Source organism: Rhincodon typus, chromosome 21 (genome assembly GCF_021869965.1).
Source record: "Rhincodon typus isolate 14 chromosome 21, sRhiTyp1.1, whole genome shotgun sequence".
Classification (NCBI taxonomy): domain Eukaryota; kingdom Metazoa; phylum Chordata; class Chondrichthyes; order Orectolobiformes; family Rhincodontidae; genus Rhincodon; species Rhincodon typus.
This window is the reverse complement of record NC_063352.1, coordinates 37955428-37972855: the sequence shown is the minus strand read 5'-3', so window position 1 is coordinate 37972855 and position 17428 is coordinate 37955428. Positions and strand designations below refer to the sequence as shown.

At 39.2% G+C, this 17428-nt stretch overlaps 1 protein-coding gene across 1 annotated transcript in view; it reads right to left on the bottom strand.

Annotated features, from left to right (window-relative positions):
* Nucleotides 1-2219: 2219 nt before the first annotated feature.
* LOC109928663 overlaps nt 2220-17428 on the bottom strand; it is a 31521-nt gene continuing 16312 nt past the window's right edge. The window contains exon 2 of the mRNA XM_020528611.2: nt 2220-9273. Within this exon, the coding sequence (XP_020384200.1) occupies nt 8104-9147 (1044 nt within the window). The 5' untranslated portion in view covers nt 9148-9273 and the 3' untranslated portion in view covers nt 2220-8103. The remainder of the gene's footprint in view (nt 9274-17428) is intronic.

Below are 17428 nucleotides of genomic sequence, written 5' to 3'. Positions count from 1 at the left end.
AGGGCATTCCAAGATCGTGTCCCAGCAATATTGAAGGAACAGTGATATAGTTCCAGATCAGGATGGTGTATGGCTTGGAGCGGAACTTGCAGATTGTGGCGCTCCCACGTCCCTGCTATCCTTATTTTTCTAGATGGTAGTAGACATGAGTTTGGAAGGTGGGATGATAGGGAGAGGAATATTACTAGGCAGGACTGGCTGTTCTTTTGAAGTAAGCCCCAGGAACTTGAATGTTCGCCTCATTCACAAGATCAAGCATGCAGGATCTTGGTTCGATGTCTGAAGGATGCTACCTGTGATAATGCAACGTTCAGTCAGATTTGGTCTGGTGTGTTGACCTTGATATGTACTATATTCATGCTCTGGAGTGGTAGTTGAACTTTCTAAATGAGAAGGATGCTACCAATTGAGCCAAACCCATGCATTTGTAAGTATATTGCATAAAGGTCAGGCTAATTATATGGGAATATAGGAACAGACAAGTCCAGATTAAATAAAAAAACAGAATGTACAGTTCAGTAACTGTTCAGTATCCTTTAATTGATTTCCTTAGCCAATGCCTGTCCATGTTCAAGACTAATAACAACAGTAATTCTGTTATCTTCCTCAGATTACATTTGAAACATTTAGCAGTCTCTACTCTTTATATATCGGATCTGTTCATTAACGTGCCCTATTTTGAGCTCCACCCAATTCCCTTGGAATATTTCATTAAGCTATAGGTGCTTTGACATTGCATATTGTTGCCATTTCTGGTGCCATGGTAAACAGTTTCTTGGGTTGCAACTTGTCAAAGTCCTTTAAAATTTTTCAAATACCTTAAAAGCAGCAGGTGGTCAGAGTTAGGTCCAAGCAGTAGTTCAGAGATGTCAGTGAGTTACAACACATTTGACCTAATCCGTGACTGTGGCTGTTTCAGCAGAGGCCCTTGGTCTTACTCATGAGTAGAACACAGAAGAAAAGAAACACTGACTAATAGAAGAACATGCTTTTGAGGAAGCTTTTAAGAAGGAAGTAAAACAGCAAACATTTGGGGTTGGAATTCCAGGTCATGTAGCAGATCTGCAGAATGATGGAAGCATGTACAGAAAACAAGGCTGGAGGGGTGAAGAATGCATCTTGGAATTTAGGCTGAATGAAGTTGCAGGCATATTGAGTGATGTTCCATAAAGATTTGTGAACAAGAGTTTTGAATTCAGTGCATTGAATAATAAGTAACTTGTGTACAATTATGAGGACAGGCCTGACTGAGAATTTAATGCAGGACAAACAATGACAGTTCTACACAAAGGTGAGTTCATGTAGAGTGGCTAATTGGAGGAACCTAGTGATGAGGAAAGCAAATATAAGAATTTTGGCACATTGTTTGAGGGAAGATTGGATGCGAAATGTATGGTGTTGGAGTAGTCTTTATAATAGAGAGACTTGAAATTTAAGTAGATGTATTTGATACCTAATTACTTAATGTGTACCGGTGGAAAACTGTTTCAAAGTTGAATGTGCAGAAGTAGCTGAACAGGCTGGGGCTATTTTCCCTGGAATGTCCGAGGCTGAGGGGTAACCTTATAGAGATATATAAACTCATGAGAGGCATGGATAGGGTGAATTGCCAAGGTCTTTTCCCCAGGATAGGGAAGTCCAAAACTAAAGGGCAAAGGTTTAAGGTGAGAGAGGAAAGATTTAAAAGGGACCTAAGGGCAACTTTTTTTATGCAAAGTGTGGTGGTATGTGTATGGAATGAACTGCCAGCGGAAGTGGTGGAGATTGGTACAATTACAACATTTAAATGGCATCTGGATGGGTATATGAATAGGAAGGGTTCAGAGGGATATGGGCCAAATGCTGGTAAATGGGACTAGATTATTTTAGGATATCTGGTCAACATGGATGAGTTAGACTGATGGGTCTGTTTCCATGCTGCACATCTGTGACTGTATTGTATGACTGTCATATGCAAGGCTTGCCACTGGGTGGAAATGTAATGGCATTTTACATTTTTTCACAAATTTACTTCTCTACAGAACCATCAAGTAGTTTGAATCCAGGTCAGTATTGCACTATATTGTTTTATTACTAAGAAACAAAGGTGAAAAGCTGAGATCGATAATGCACTGAGAAAAATGAACAACATGAGAAGTTAATAGAGAGAGATAGGCACAAAGCTACAAAACCAGCAAGAAATAAACAGTGCTGCAAGTAGAATATAATGACACTCTTCCTTCTGATTACTGATGAGATCTGACAGCTTTTATTGCTCTTTCATTAATTTACATTGAATACAATTATAACGTCAGTACGATTTGAAGGTTGTGCAGCTGAAGATAACCTTGAATATAATTTAGTTTTGTCTAATTCACTGAGGAGAACCAACTAAAATAAGAAGTTGTACTGATCAGATCATACTGGCCTTGGCTGTCCAAAGCTGGAAGATTGTCATAGAAAGGAATCACTAAGGAAAATCGGGAGTCCCGTAGTTTTGTGGACCGAGGAAAGAACAAATGAATCTGAATTTCAACAATGGTGGAACATAAGGAAGAGAAAGCATACTGTATGTCAAAAAGTTAATTTTCAGGTGAAGAGGATAAAGAGGGTAAGGCTAGAGCAGCACTCAGTAACATCATAAATCAGAGCAAAATTAAAAAAGCTGTGGCAGGCAGGTTTTGCCATTGGGAACAAGCAATCAAGTGTTGAGCAGATTTTTTTATTGTATCTAGTCATGGTGAATGAGGGAGCTCCTAGTAGAATAGCCTCATCAGATTAAGGAGCAGTATTTTGTTTTGGATGGAGTTGGGCTTTGTAGAGATTTAATAGAGATTGAGATGGGCATGGAGGGTAATTGTTGAATGTAGCAAAGCTTCTTCAGGTAAATGAAGCAGATATGAAAATTTCAATTTAAGTCATGGGTGGTAAGAATGCTAAAGACTAATTTTCCTTTCTTTATAGTCTATCCTCCTCTCTCCACCTTGAAACTGACTTCATTATCACAATCATTATTATGAGTCTGAACTTGCTCCTGACACCCCCTTAAAGACTTTTTAATCAGTAGTTAAATGGCCCATTTGGCTACTTGCAACCAAATTTAGTGTAGCAAAAGATAATAGACCAATACCAATGCTGTAACAAGGATTCAATGCTTATACTCCCCCCCTTGTTGTCAGAGCATTGCAGGAGTGAATCACAGAATTATTACGATTTAGAAGGAGCCATTCAGCCTATCATGCTTGCATTGGTTCTATTATCTTGTGCCAAACTCCTACCTTTTCCCCATATCCCTGCACACCATTGGTATCCAAGAAAGCATCCAAAACAGTCTTCAATACCTCAATTGAACCTGCCTCCATCACATGTTCAGGCAGTCCGTTCCATACCCTAACAACCTCTTGTGTGAAAATGTTATTTTCTCACGTCACCCTTGCTTAATTTGTATAATCAATTTAAAATCCATTCCCTCATGTTCTTGTTTCTTCGACAAGTGTAAACAACTTCATGTCATCTATTCTACCCAACCCATTCATGACTTTGAAAACCTCAATCAGATCTCCTCTCAGCTTCTCTCCAGGGAGAACAATCCCAACTTCTTCAATCTTTCCTGATACCTGAAGTTTCTCACACCTGAAACCATCCTTCTGCATTCAGTCCAATGTTTTTTGCATCTTTCTGATAACGTGGCTCCCACAACAGTACACAATATTCTAGCAAGGTCTAAAAAGTGTCTTTTACAAGTTCAATGTCACCTCCTTGCTCTTGTAACCTATACCCTACTAATAGAGCCTAGAACACTGTATGCTTTATTTACTATTTTCTCCACCTATCTTGCCATCTTCAATAATCTGTGCGCGTATACACCAAGGTCCCTTTGCTCAAGCATGCCCTTTAGAATTGTATTTTATATTGTCTTTTAGTGCTAAGCAAAATGCATCACCTCACACTTGTCTGCATTGAATCTCGTCTGCCACCTTTTTGCTCACTCCACCAGCTTGTTAATGTCCTTTTGTAGTTCTACATGATCCTCCGTACAGTTTACAATTCTTCAAAGTTTTGGGTCATCTGCAAACGTGGAAATTGTCCCCTGCACACCAGGATTGAGATCATTAATACATAGCATGAAAAGTAAGGGTCCCAGTACTGACCTCTGGGAAACTCCATGACAAACCCTCTCTGGCCTGAAAAATATCTGTTGACTATTACACTCTGTTTTCTATTTCTCAGCCAATATTGTACCTTTATTTGCCACTGTCCATTTTATACCATGATCTATAGCTTTCTTCCCAAGTCTGCTGTGAGGCACTGTACCAAATGTCTTCTGGAAATCCATGTATACCATGTCATTACCCTCATTGAACCTTTGTGTTATCTCTTCAAAAAAAAACTCCAGTATGTTAGATTTTCCCTTTAGAAATCCATGCTGACTTTTTCTAATCAACCCACCTTTTTCCATGTGACTACTGATTCTAATGCATATAATTGTTTCCAAACATTTGCCCACTACTGAAGTTAAATCAACTAGTCTGTAATGCTGGAATCAGCTTTACATCTGTTTTTGAACAAGGCTATAATGTTGGAATTTTCCAGTCCTCTGGCATTTCCCTGAAGTCCAGAGAAGACAGATATTATGACCAGTCCCTCCGCAATTTTTACCTTCACTTTCTTTACAATCCTTGGCTGCATGTTATCTGGTACTGATATCTTTTTAAGTACCAACAGTCTATCCAAGACTTCTTTCTTGTTAATATTGGTCCCTTCTGTTGATAGGCTTTCTTCCACTGTCAACTGGGCCTGGATATCATCCTCTTTTATGAAGACAAATGCAAAATATTCATTTAACGCCTCTAGCTCTATCTGTGAATCCACTTTTTGGTCTCTGACTGTACTACTCCTTTAACTACTCTATGGTGTTTGTATTCCTATAGAAAATTTAGGGATTTCGCTTTGTTAGCTTCTAGTTATTTTCTCATTGTTCCTCTTTGCTTTTTGACTTCTCCCTTAAACATTTGGTATTCCTGTTGATTCTAGTTGTATTTTCTGCCTTATGCCTGTCATAAGCAGACCTTTTCCTTCTAATGTTAATTAATAAAATAATCCTGCGAACCCTGGATTTGTTTGTCTTACCTTTCCAATCAAAGGGAATATACCTTGATTGTACCCAAACCATCTACTCCTTGAAGATGGTCCATTGTTCAGTTACTGATCTTGCAAACCAATCTCTCATTCCAAACAATCCTGCTCAGCTCTGTTCCTGCCCCATTAAAGTCAGCTCTCTGCCAATTGATTTTACTTGCCCTGAATTGATGCATGTCATTCTCTTAACACCGACCTGAACCTTATGATCACTGCCTCACTAAATGTTACATTTGGCCCACCTCATTTCCAAGCACCAGGCCCTTGTTGGACTAAACACACACTATTGTAGCAAACTCTCCTTAATACACTCCAGGAGCACTTGACCCTCACTGCGCCTCACGCCGTGAGTATCCCAGTCTTTGGGTAATTGAAGTTCCCCCATTATAACAGTTCTACTACACCTACCATGTAATTGCACCCTTTTTTCTGTAACTGTGGTTAAATTGACTCCATCCTCGAACCCTCCAAGTGCTGAGGAAAGCTTTCTTCTTAAGAAAAGGATCTTTTTTGCTTTAGTCAACATAATGACTCCTGCAGAGTCACGACTTTTGCTTTATCCTGATTAAATTAATTCGTTAGAGGAAAATATACAGTGTTGTTAGTGCCGTCATTAGGTAATGGAAAACTGCACTTGGAGAAGGATATAAACAGTGGGAATAAACATTGTTGGTCATTGCTGCTCAGTGGATAATTTTTTTTCATCTAAAGCAGGAGGTAAGTGCCTCTCATCTGTCAAAAGTAACATATTCAGGAATCGCTAACACACGAGTAAACTACCGCATGACATTTCAAATCCTTTATACAGTAATTCTATAATAACTAATGCAAATAAAATAAGCTTCCTGGACCATTTACCAGACTCTTATGTGGCACATGTGACCAGTAGACTGCAGTTAGATATCTTTTAATTTCCTGACCTGATTTAGAATGTGGCAAAAATATATATTGCCCTATATTGTAACATCATGCCAATTGGTACTATTTTGAGATACAGTGTATGAGTAATTTAAGACATGACGTGTAGTCAGTGCAGTGTACCTGGGAGCAACAGCTGACTTTGGACCAATGGTTCTCAAAGCTCCAACACATGGGAGTTTTCTTCATGTCAGATCTGAACCTGTTATAACTGTCATACAACGTGGAGATTGGTTCCTACTATCAATGCACAATTATCAGGATTCCAACGGGCAAAGCAGACAAATCATTGCACTTTTTTTGCCTATTCCTGCAAGTCTACCTATGTACAGTTGATTGAATGGTCTGCATAAAATTTGATGCCATTTTAAGTCAGTTCTCCAAATATGTGTGGTTAGAAGCTTCAAGCAATTTAATTTGATGTTTACACTTGGTTAACATGTTTACTAAATTTAACTTACAGTTAACCATTTTTTACCCTTCAGAATAGCACTGAATATTTTACATTTAGTATTCTTCAGCATACAGACAATCAGTTAAGATATAAAATACAAAAGTCAAAATATTTAACTTTAATTTCAGAACCAAGATGTTCATGGAAGGAAGTTGCATTTTTTGCAGGAGCTGGTATAATCATTTTTATATGTTTTTTAAAGTATGATTTTAATGTTGATCATGCACCTCATTTGTAAATGTGTATTCAGACAGTCTTGCAGGAAGTGATGCCATTTTTCCTTTCATTCTCGGAATTAAGTAGGCTATGAAATCACTTCACAATATGATTGTTACTTGATTGCAATGCCGTCGTCACTAATTTCTAGTGCACTTTCTTTATTGGTGGATATTCACAAGTTTAACAAAGTGTCGTTTGTTCATCTCTCCACTAAATACTTCACACTTGCTATTCAGTACTGTTCAATATTCAGATTAATGGGCCTCCACGGCACACATTGTTGGTTGGTCATCTGTGGTTCTGAACAGTTGAGCATGGCCCAACCTTTAAAAGCAAAATGTTTTCACTATGGAGGATGAAAAGATTTCACAAGTTTTGAGGCTAGAGGAGGAGCTAACTGCAGTCACTCAACAATCGGCTTCTTCTCATCAAGGAAGCTTCGGTGTGAGGCCACATTTTAGTAAAATCTGTCACTCAAGCCTATGCTTCTAATCCACTGCCATTATTACAGCACTCTGTTTCTTGAGTAAAAGTAAAATGTGCAATTTTGGCACTGTTTGTGCTCAGCCAATGTTGTGTAGTAGCTCATTAATGTTGGCACTTAATGTAATGCTATCAGTTAAAACGATGGCTGGTGTCATTTGCGTGGATTGTTCTGTAGATTTACTGCTGGCTACAATCAAGTGTGGACATTTTTTCCCACTCTACATGCTTTGGAGCTACAATGCTGTGCACGTTTTATAATCTGTGACCTCCTTGGTAAATAAGGAGTGAAAAGACCAAATCCTGTGGTTTTAGGAGCTGTATGCGTGAATCTCTTAACTTTGTAACTTGTAGCCTATTTTCTGCAGCTTCATCTGTTTTTAAGCATCTTACATTTTACAAGACCTTTACCATTTTGTTATTAAAAAATAGCAAATCAAAACTTCCTTTGTTTTAAACCAGGGATCATTTGTGTTCATCAAATGATTTATAATAATTTAACTCTGTTGTTCTGTCACTTTTCTTAGCTAAATCTGTGCTTGGCCCCATTATAAGAAAAAAAAAGGTGTTAATGAGTTGCTTGTACTGCTGATTTTCCACACTTAGATTTTCCATACTTCATCTTTTCAATGGTGAAACACATGTCACCGTAGTAAAGTTGCCCTGAGGGTATTGTGTTCTACCTAATTCCTTCCAGAATGTAGTTGTATCCAGAATGACATAGTAGAGGCTTCAGACTGGGTGTAGGTCATTGTAGAATAGGTCTTCAAAAGAATTTGAGAATGTTCAAGCAAGCCAAAAAACCCTGCTTCAAAAAAACATTTTGGGACAGAATTAAAGCAGTAGCATTTGTCACTGCATTGTTTGAGTTAATTGTTGCAGAATTCTATCCTTCCTGGGTGGCAGGTACTTCAGTTAAGCGATGCAGACTCTTCGTGGTTCCCAGTGATCTCAATATTGGGACTCATGACATTATGGTTTCGGTAAGCATTGATCATGGCTTGGTGACGCAGCTCGTGAAAAATTGCAATAAACATCAAGCACAGGCAGCTGCCAGAAAACATGACTAATTCTCTGATAGTCACCAGAGGCTTGAGTTTGAAATCACTAATATGGTGCCATGCGTCCTCTTGAGATTTGTGGAGAAGCAAAACATTATAAATCAAGCGGCAAATAAAAGTCACTGTTACCAGCATCAGAAACACCCGTTGAGGATGGAAGCACCCAATGTGACCTTGGTGCTCCTGTGCTTTCTGCAAGCATTTGGAACGGACCAGGAAATGCAGGAGTAAGCCCAGAATGATGAGTGTTGGTATTAAGAATCCGAAGACAAACTTGAGAATGCTGTACTCGGCTGGGGCTTCAAGCGGGTCCACGTGGCAGTTCACTGACATGTTCGGGTGGTGTCCAGCCCCAGTTAACGATGTGATCAGGATGGAGAAGGTGATGCTAATGCCCATTACAGCCAAGATGGAGATATACACTTTTTTCAAAGCTCTCCTCGCCACTTCCAGGTGGTCGTATGCCAAGAAGAAAATCACAATGTGAGTGTATCCTGTGTAGAAGTAGGAGATATTGAAGAAGAATGAGAGAATGGCACAGCCAAGCGCAGTGATATTTATCTCCTCTGGTCTGACTGCATCAGTGAGTGAGAAAAGAATGAGTGTGAGATCTGCCACTGTCAGCGACAATAGTATGATGTCAAGTTTCTCAAAATTCATGTTCTGCTTATAGTTTCTAATGTTTCTGATGAGGATGAGGATGCCCATTACTAGTCCCAAAAGTCCAAATACACTGTAGATGTAAACACATCTTGAAACTAAGTTTTGTGCTTTCGAAAACTTGTTGATTGTGCAATTGTCCAAACCTGAAGTAAAATTTTTGGAATTGCCATTGTCTGAGTTAACGTAATTTGAGAGATAGGTGGCATTATGGAACATTACTTGTGAAGCCATCTATTCGAGCGTGAATTGCACAGTAATTCAATGTTTTCCAAAAAGCAGCTGATTTGTATCCCGTATTGTAAACTATGGCATTCAGTTTTGCAAACTGAGTTGAGGAAAGTGACAGCAGTTTTCAACCTGTGAAGAACAAAGGAGATGATTAGTTAATTTCTATCTACCAAAACATTTTCTTGTGAAATTATAACACAAAAAAGTAAAAATTGATTTAGGTATCACTTTGCTCACTGATAACAGGCTTTCCTCCATGTCAGAAGATCATTATTCAAACTCCATACTGGATATTTGAGCACATGGACTAAGATGACTCTTAAGTACTGAGGGAATATTGCACCATTGGAAATGCCACCTTTCCAATAAGATGTTAAAACGATAGCCTGCCTGTGACCTCAGATCCCAGAAAACATGATCAATTCTCTGATAGTCCCCAAAAGCTTGAGTTTTAGATGACCAATATGATGCCTTGCCATATAAATGTTAACATGCCATTATGCGAGAAGCCAAAGAGCTCTAGTGTCGCAACAAATATTTATTCCTCTACCAACACAAGCAGCACAGGTTACTTGAGGTATTTTATCTCAATAGCAGTACCTAAGACTTCAAGTTTGCTGCTTTGTTTCCTACGTTTCAATAGTGATTGTTTCAATGGCTGTTAAACCCTTTGGAACATCTAAATGTCATAAAATGCACCATATAAATGCATGTTGGGTCCTTTGTCACACAGAATCTATCTGGTGTAATTGGAAGAAACGTACATAAAACCATTGGGCAGGATCTTACAGGGGCCTATGGTGAGAAATGTGGCAGAATCGCACAAGAAATCCAGCGAGGCCTATCACAACATTTGGAGGAACTCTCTATTGTTTAGCTAAGATCCGAAGGTTGAGGTTAGATTCTCTGTAGGTAACGGCAAGTTGCCTATTAGGGGTGGATTATCGCTTGTAAATGACTTTATTAACTTCACATCTTGCTTCTTTCATATTCAGCTTCCTATCCTATCACCTGCTGCAAGCAAACCAGATGCTGATAACTTGGCCACATTCAATCATCTGCTCAGGCCAGTCACAGTCAATGGATATGCCTGACTATAATCCAGGGACTGGACAAGGATCAAACTTGTAGGGCTACCACAAGCAGTCAAGGGAATCACGTGTTGCCTGTCTGGGAGCTGCAAAGACAGTGGTCAGGAGTCAGGTTAGTCATGTTTAAGGGTTGTTTGTCAAAGTTGGTCAGAGGTTTCTAACGAATGCCATATTGGAGGTCTGCCCATTGATTGTTGAGGAGGTTGTAAGAAGGACCTCTCGTTACTGACAAGCATAGGGGCAGTCAAGGCAGTGGGGGAAAGCACGTGTTGAGGTGGGGTCATGGCTGGTGAACGGAAGTTAAGTCGAGGTATAAGAGGCATATGTGGAATAGCATTGGAGGACCTGGTAGGCTATGGGAGGGGGTGTCATTGACAGTGACAGTATCCACAGGGGCAGCATGGATGACCATGGTGGGCATCGGTAAGGTATACAGGTGGGACGCCGGGAGCAAGGAGAACAGTTAGAAGCTAAGTTCAATGTGGTGGGTCTCCAATTATAGGAACATAAATTGTGGCAAGATTAGTGGTAAGCCAGAGGATTGGGAAAGTTTTTTTTAAAAAATAACAAAAGATGATCAAATAAATTTAAAAAGAAGATAAACTTTGAGGGTAAATTTTCAAGTAATATCAAAATGGACAACTAGAGCTTGTTTATATACATATGCGTGTGTATATATATTATATGTAAGGAACAGAGAGGCCAATGTGACTATAGGCACCTTCATGCACAAGGCTGGAGAAATAGTGGGGAAGATGAAAAGGCAGAGGAGTTGAATAAATGCTTTACATCAGTTTTCACAGTAGAAGACACTAATACCGGTCCACAACTGCTAAATAATCAAAGGGCAAAAGGAGGCAGGGAAATAAATGCAGTAAGTATCACCAGAGAAAAAGGTAGTAGGGAATTTAATGGAGCTAAAAGACCAATAAATCCCTTGGACCCAGTGAGGTATATCCTCATATTAAAAGAAGTACCTAAAGAACTGAATGCACTGGTAGTATTCTTGCAAGAAACCTTAGGTTCTGAAAAATTGCCAGAATATTGGAAAACTGCTAAATGTAACACCTTTCATTAAAAAGGGAAGGAGACAAAAAAACTGGGTACAATAGGCCAAGAAATTTAATGTCTGATATTGGAAAAAAGTTAGACAGTTGTAAACAGCAGAGCATTTGGAAATACATAACATAATCAAACAATGTTAAAATGGCTTCACGAAGTGGAAATCGTGGATGTGAAATTTATTAGAGACAGTAGGAACTGCCGATGCTGGAGAATCTGAGATAACAAGGATCCAGACCCGAAACGTCAGCTTTTCTGCTCTTCTGATGCTGCTTGGCCTGCTGTGTTCATCCAGCTCTACACCTTGTTACCTGAGAACTTTATTAGACTTCTTTGCAGAGGTAACAAGCAGGATAGATAAAGCGGAAGTAGTATAAATTTGGATTACCAGAGGTATTTGCTAAGATATTCGACATAAGCCTAATGAATAAGATGAGAGCCCATGATGTTGGGGGTAGTATATGAGCATGGATAGAGGATTGGCTTACTAACAGAAGACAGAGTTGGAGTAAGGAAGCCATATTCAGGATTAGTTTGTAATTACTGGAGTGCCACAGGGATTAGTGCTGGGGCCACATTGTTTACAATATATAATGATCTGGATGAGGTAAATAAATGTACTGTAATCAACTTCGTGGGTAACCCAAAAATGGTGGGACAGAAAGTAGTGAAGAAGACACAGTGAGTCTGCAGAGGGTTATAGTCAAGTTAGTGGACAAAAACATGACAGATGTAATATAATGTTGGAAAATGTGAGGTATTGCACTTTGGCAGAAAGAATAGAACAGATGAATATTATTGAAATGGGGAAAGACTACAGAAAGCCATAGCTCAGAGGGATTTGGTGGGGTGGGTGCTCATACTTAAATTACAAAAGGCTAGCCTCCAAGTTCAGCAGATACTAGGGAAGGGAAAATTGAGGATTATCCAATCAAACATGATCTCATTGAATGGCATAGCAGACTCGATAGGCTGAATGGCTTATTTCCACTTTGACACCTTTTAGTTTATGTAATGAAGAAGGGACATGGAGACTCTAGGAAGGGTACCTGGTGACCAGCTATGCTCCTTGCCATCGCTTGCCATTCACCAGATGGTAATTGCAACTTAAAAATGGCTAGGACAGCACCTGGGGTTTAAAGGCAAAATGTGCAGGATTCATGTTTGCTGGACCATAGAATGTTAAAGGACAAATACATGAAGCATGCCCTTGCAAACTGCAGCTACCTTTAGTTTGCAATGATTTCATTGATTCTACATGCATTGCAAATGGACAATGTGTTTAGATTTCAAATGGTGGTTAAAACCATACCATTGGTGCTTGAACATTGAACATTGGCATCTCAATGATGCAAGTGTTAGGGGCAATGACTGAAAAAGAGGAGAATGCTGATGAAAAGTGGCTCATAACTTGTGAAACTTTCAAGGGAGCTGTGGGAGATGATCACTTTATCATCTGTCTTGTAAGTATTATGATGCAGTCTAGTGAGTGCAGTGATAAGTTTCATGGCCAATGCCAGTCTGGGATGGGAAAGAGGTCAGAGCTCAGCAGGCATTTCTTTCTTAATGTAATAGTCATTTGTGGAACATTGGTCACTGTGTTTGCCTTTCTAAGAAGGCAAAGGCAGATGCAGGATGAACAGCAAGCTCAGGAGTAGCAACAAACTGCTATGGAAGCCAAGAAACACCCTGCACTGGCAGGCAACTGCACATCTCCAAGATGTGCATCAGGTCTGCAGGAGGACCGGAGCTTTTTGCCCTGATTCCTTGCCATGAATGAAGCGCAGCGATAGTACAAGCTCCATATGCCCTGTTACACTGTGATGCATCTATGCTGGATACTAGAATGGGACCCGAAGGCTGCAGGGGTAGGAAGCCACTCTCTCTTGGTGGCTGTGAAAGTGCCAGCTGCATTGAACGTCTGAGCAACTGGCTGTTTTCAGGAAGTGATGTGAAATTGTCTCAGTCATGCACTGACAAATGCATCAGGACCGTGTCTAATACCATCTAAGCAAGATGACTGTGGTTCATTTTGTTTTCTCATAATAAGGACAGTGCCTGAACAGTAGAGTTTGGAAACATATCTGGTTTCCCCCATGTGAAGGGTGCCATGGATTGTGTGCACATGGCACTGAGAGGGCTGTATTATATGCCACAGAATTCACCAAAAGGAAGTGCTTCCATTCCATTAATGCCTATATGATCTTTGGCCACTATTAGCACTTTTTGCGGGTGTATGCCTGCTACCCTGGCAGTACCAAAAATCCCACATCCAGGAGCACCCTTGTGTACTTAGTGTGTTTCAGGGTCTAGGGACTTTACAAGGCTGGTTACTAGGAGATAAAGGCTACCCATTTTGATCATGGATCTGGCGGAATTGGATCAGCCTTCTGAAGAGCAGGATGATGACATTGGAGAGGCAAAAGCTCTCGTTGTGCATGACAGAGCTCAGCTGCTTTGGGAGCCAGGCAGGACCTGATAGAGCATGACATGAGAGAGCAGACCCTATGATGGGATGAACGACCTCACTGTGTCAAGATGAGTGCATTTGAATGATTTACCCACAAGGTGGCAGCAATGTGTTTGTTTTCAAACTTCCAGCTTTTCAACTAGGTACACTGACCAGTGAACTTAAAGTGCAAAGCTGTAGATTTTTGCTGCTGAAATAGCCACATATTCAATGACATTTGACATAACTAATGTGTAAAACTTTCAACAGCTTGTCAGAAGGAAGAGATTTTCCATCAGTTGCAAGTTGCCAATGTTTATGCACCACTCTATTGTTAGTTTCACCAAAACAACAGCTTGTCCTCAACCTCCTCATAAATTTCATCCATATGTTTCCTATGCAGATTAATTGCTAATTAAACTCAATGCAGAAAATTAGGCCTGGCACTTAACAGTATTTGTTATTTATATTGCAGTCCCATTTGTGGATAGCATGAAGTTTGGAGTGTTGTAAACTGAGGAGAATAGTAGAGATTTTCAAAAGGTCATAGACAAGTTGGTGGAATGGTGGACAAATGGCAGATGAAGTGCAATGTGCAGAGCTGTAAAATGATTCATACTGTTTGGAAGAATGTGGAGAGACAATGCAAACAAGGGACACAATTTTAAAAGGGGTGCAGGAATAAAGACACCTGGGTGTAAAGCTGCATGTGTCATTTATGGTGGCAGGACAGGTGGAGAGGCTGGCTAATAAAGCATACAATATTTTAGGCTTTGTTAACATAGAGTACAGAAGCAAAGAGGTTATGTTGAACTTGGGGCCACAAGTTTTGATTTCAGACCAGAAGGTTCAAGGTTTTAGTTCAGGGGAAGCGGTCACCCGTAGCAGAAGAGAGTTTAGCTTGTGAAGTATCCAGGTTGTATAAGTGTATATAGAAGTGTTCCAGCTATACAAACTGAAAAGAGTTTTAGGCCATTAGAATTGATAAAGGTTCAGGCAGCAGACTTGGAAAGAAATCATAAAACCGACTCAGCAGTACAAGGTAAAGAGCTGGGAGGAGTCAGTTAAACAGCTGAATCAAGGGGGATATTTTTGTAGGATTTGAGTATCTGTATCGTATATTTGCTGTTCAAGTTAAGATCTTTCTAAATTGTCATTTATAGCTTTTTAGTTGTTGGTGATAGACTCAAGTTCTGTTGTTTAATAACATTTGCAGCCTTGTGTGTGAAGATGTGGTCAGTGATTAACTACTACTGTAACTAACTATATAAAAAAAAGTATATGATCTCTCAAGCCAAGCTTTATTCCAGGAATGTCTTATCCAGTAAAACTGTGAAGCATAATTCCTTCAGGGAATAAATTCTTCATGGGAATTTTCAATATTTTAGTATTTAATTTTTGATTACTTTTTCTTTCTCCTATTTTTTTCTCTCCCACTCTATATTTTGTTTTGTCCCTTTCTGTAATTGATTTAATTGCAATTCTGTTTCATTTCCTTCTCCATCAACCCTGTTTTTCTTAACCTTTAAGATTTAAGGAAAAAGGACTGTTGTGTTGCTGTCACATTATTTGATTGCATATTTAGCAACTTAAAAGCAAATTTTTATTTAAGCTGAATTTGAAACAAAATATGCCCCATTAAGCTCAGCTTACATGTTATCACTTTTCCGCATTAAGTTGAAGATAAAATTAGTGAAAATTTAACATGGAAAGTAAATAGATCTTCTATTTTTGTTTAATTGAATTATGTCATTTTCAGGTGGATGTTACATCATTTAAAACTGTCCCTTTTTAACAGATTTTACGATTGAGCACATTGTAGTTTCCATAGACACCTCACTGCTCACAGTACAACTCAAACCTAACTCTTTTGTTAAAATATTATTTCAGTGACCTCACTTGAACTGTAATATTGAAAAGATTCTGTTTTCAGAAAAGCTGGTAATGGTAAGAGTTTACAATAAAACTTTAACCTAATACACTTAAATATTTGATGTTTCAAATGTGGATTTGAAACATCTTGTTCATTGAAACACTGTAATTCCTTGCTGTTATCAGAGACTGTAATTTAAAGAAAGTACATTTATGTAGCACCTTTCATGACTTCACTGCATCTCAAAGTGCTTTAAAGCCAACTGTCTATTTTTTGCAGTGTCATCGCTATTGTTATGTAGGAAGACTAAATCATAATACAAAAAGAACACTCTTCAAAGACTTTACTCTTCACGAATGTGTAGACATTTGAAAGCTATGTAGTCCTTTTATTTAAAATTTAACTTTTGGATGTTGTGTTCGAATCTTTAATAAGGATGTTAATATTTTAGAGTAAAATCTTGTCTTATTTGTCAAGTGGGACTGGTAAGAGCCGTTACAAAATTGGAGAGCAGAGAAAGCCTTTCAGTCCAAGTTCCAAAATTCAGCCCATCATGCCTCTGCTGGCTCTTTGAAGAGATAGCCAATCAGTCCTTTCCTAATGTCCTTTTCCCCCTAGTCCTGAGTATATGTTTTCAAGGGCATAGCTTATTCTTTTTTGAAAGTTATCTTTGAATCTGATTCCATTCCCCTTTCAGGCAGCGCATTCCAGATCATAACACCTCCCATAATTTTGTACACCTCGGTTAAATCTTCCTTTGACCATCCCTGCTGTCAAGAAAATATTTCCAGCTTTTGTAGACTCTTCGGAAAACTGAAGTCCCTTAGCCTGAGGACCATTTTGATCAATCTCCCCTGGATCCTCTCCAAGGCTCTGACATCCTTTCTGATGTGTGGTGCATAGAATTGCATACAAACCCTCACCTGTGGTTGGAATAATGAAGATATTACTTGAGCAGTGATTGAGACGGTTTTAGTCATAAATATTGAATCAAGAAACGGTAATTTCATTCAATCTTGCGCTGCTAGCTGCTGCCAACTTTCACTGTGAAAGTACTTAAGGATGTACCAAAATCGCTGCAGGACTCCATCCCCGAGTAATCAACTTAAAAATGCAGCGTTGCATTGGGTAGAAGTGCCAAGTGTACATCACATTTATTACACTGAGCTTGCACATTGACACTGACATTTTTGGAATGCAGTGATATATTGCCAGAGGTTGCATTATTGTAATTGGACGTTTTGGCAAGAAAACATAAAAACTATTTTTCAAACTGCAGCTTAAATTACAAAAGAAATACTTGAAGTGAAATAAAACTCAGCATGAGGTAACTGGTTTCTTGATCAGATGCCATCTTCTTTCACTGTTTCAAAGGCTTTGATGTGGAAATAAGAAGAGTTTTTACAAAAGTAAAGTACAGTAGATACTAGAAATCTGCAATAAAAATGGAAAATACTGGAAATAGCCAATACTCAGACAGAATGTAGAAATAGAGTTAATATCTCAGCTCTGTGACCTTTCATCAGAACTGGGAAATCACACCCTATTTCTCATAGCAATAGTTGCATATTCTGTGACTTAAATGTACAGCAGCCGAAACAGCCATTTTGAAAACCCTGAGAAGTGGTAAGTTTGTAAGCTAAGTGTGAGGTTAGGGTGTCAGGTGGGTAAGGTGCTAGGGTACCAGAGGGTAGAGTGGCAAGATACCAGTTGCGTGGGGCTGAGTTTTATTTCACTTCAAGGTGCAAAGTAGGAAGGGTGTCAGGGATGGAGAGAGTGTGTGTGTGTGTGTGCGCACGTGTGTGTGTG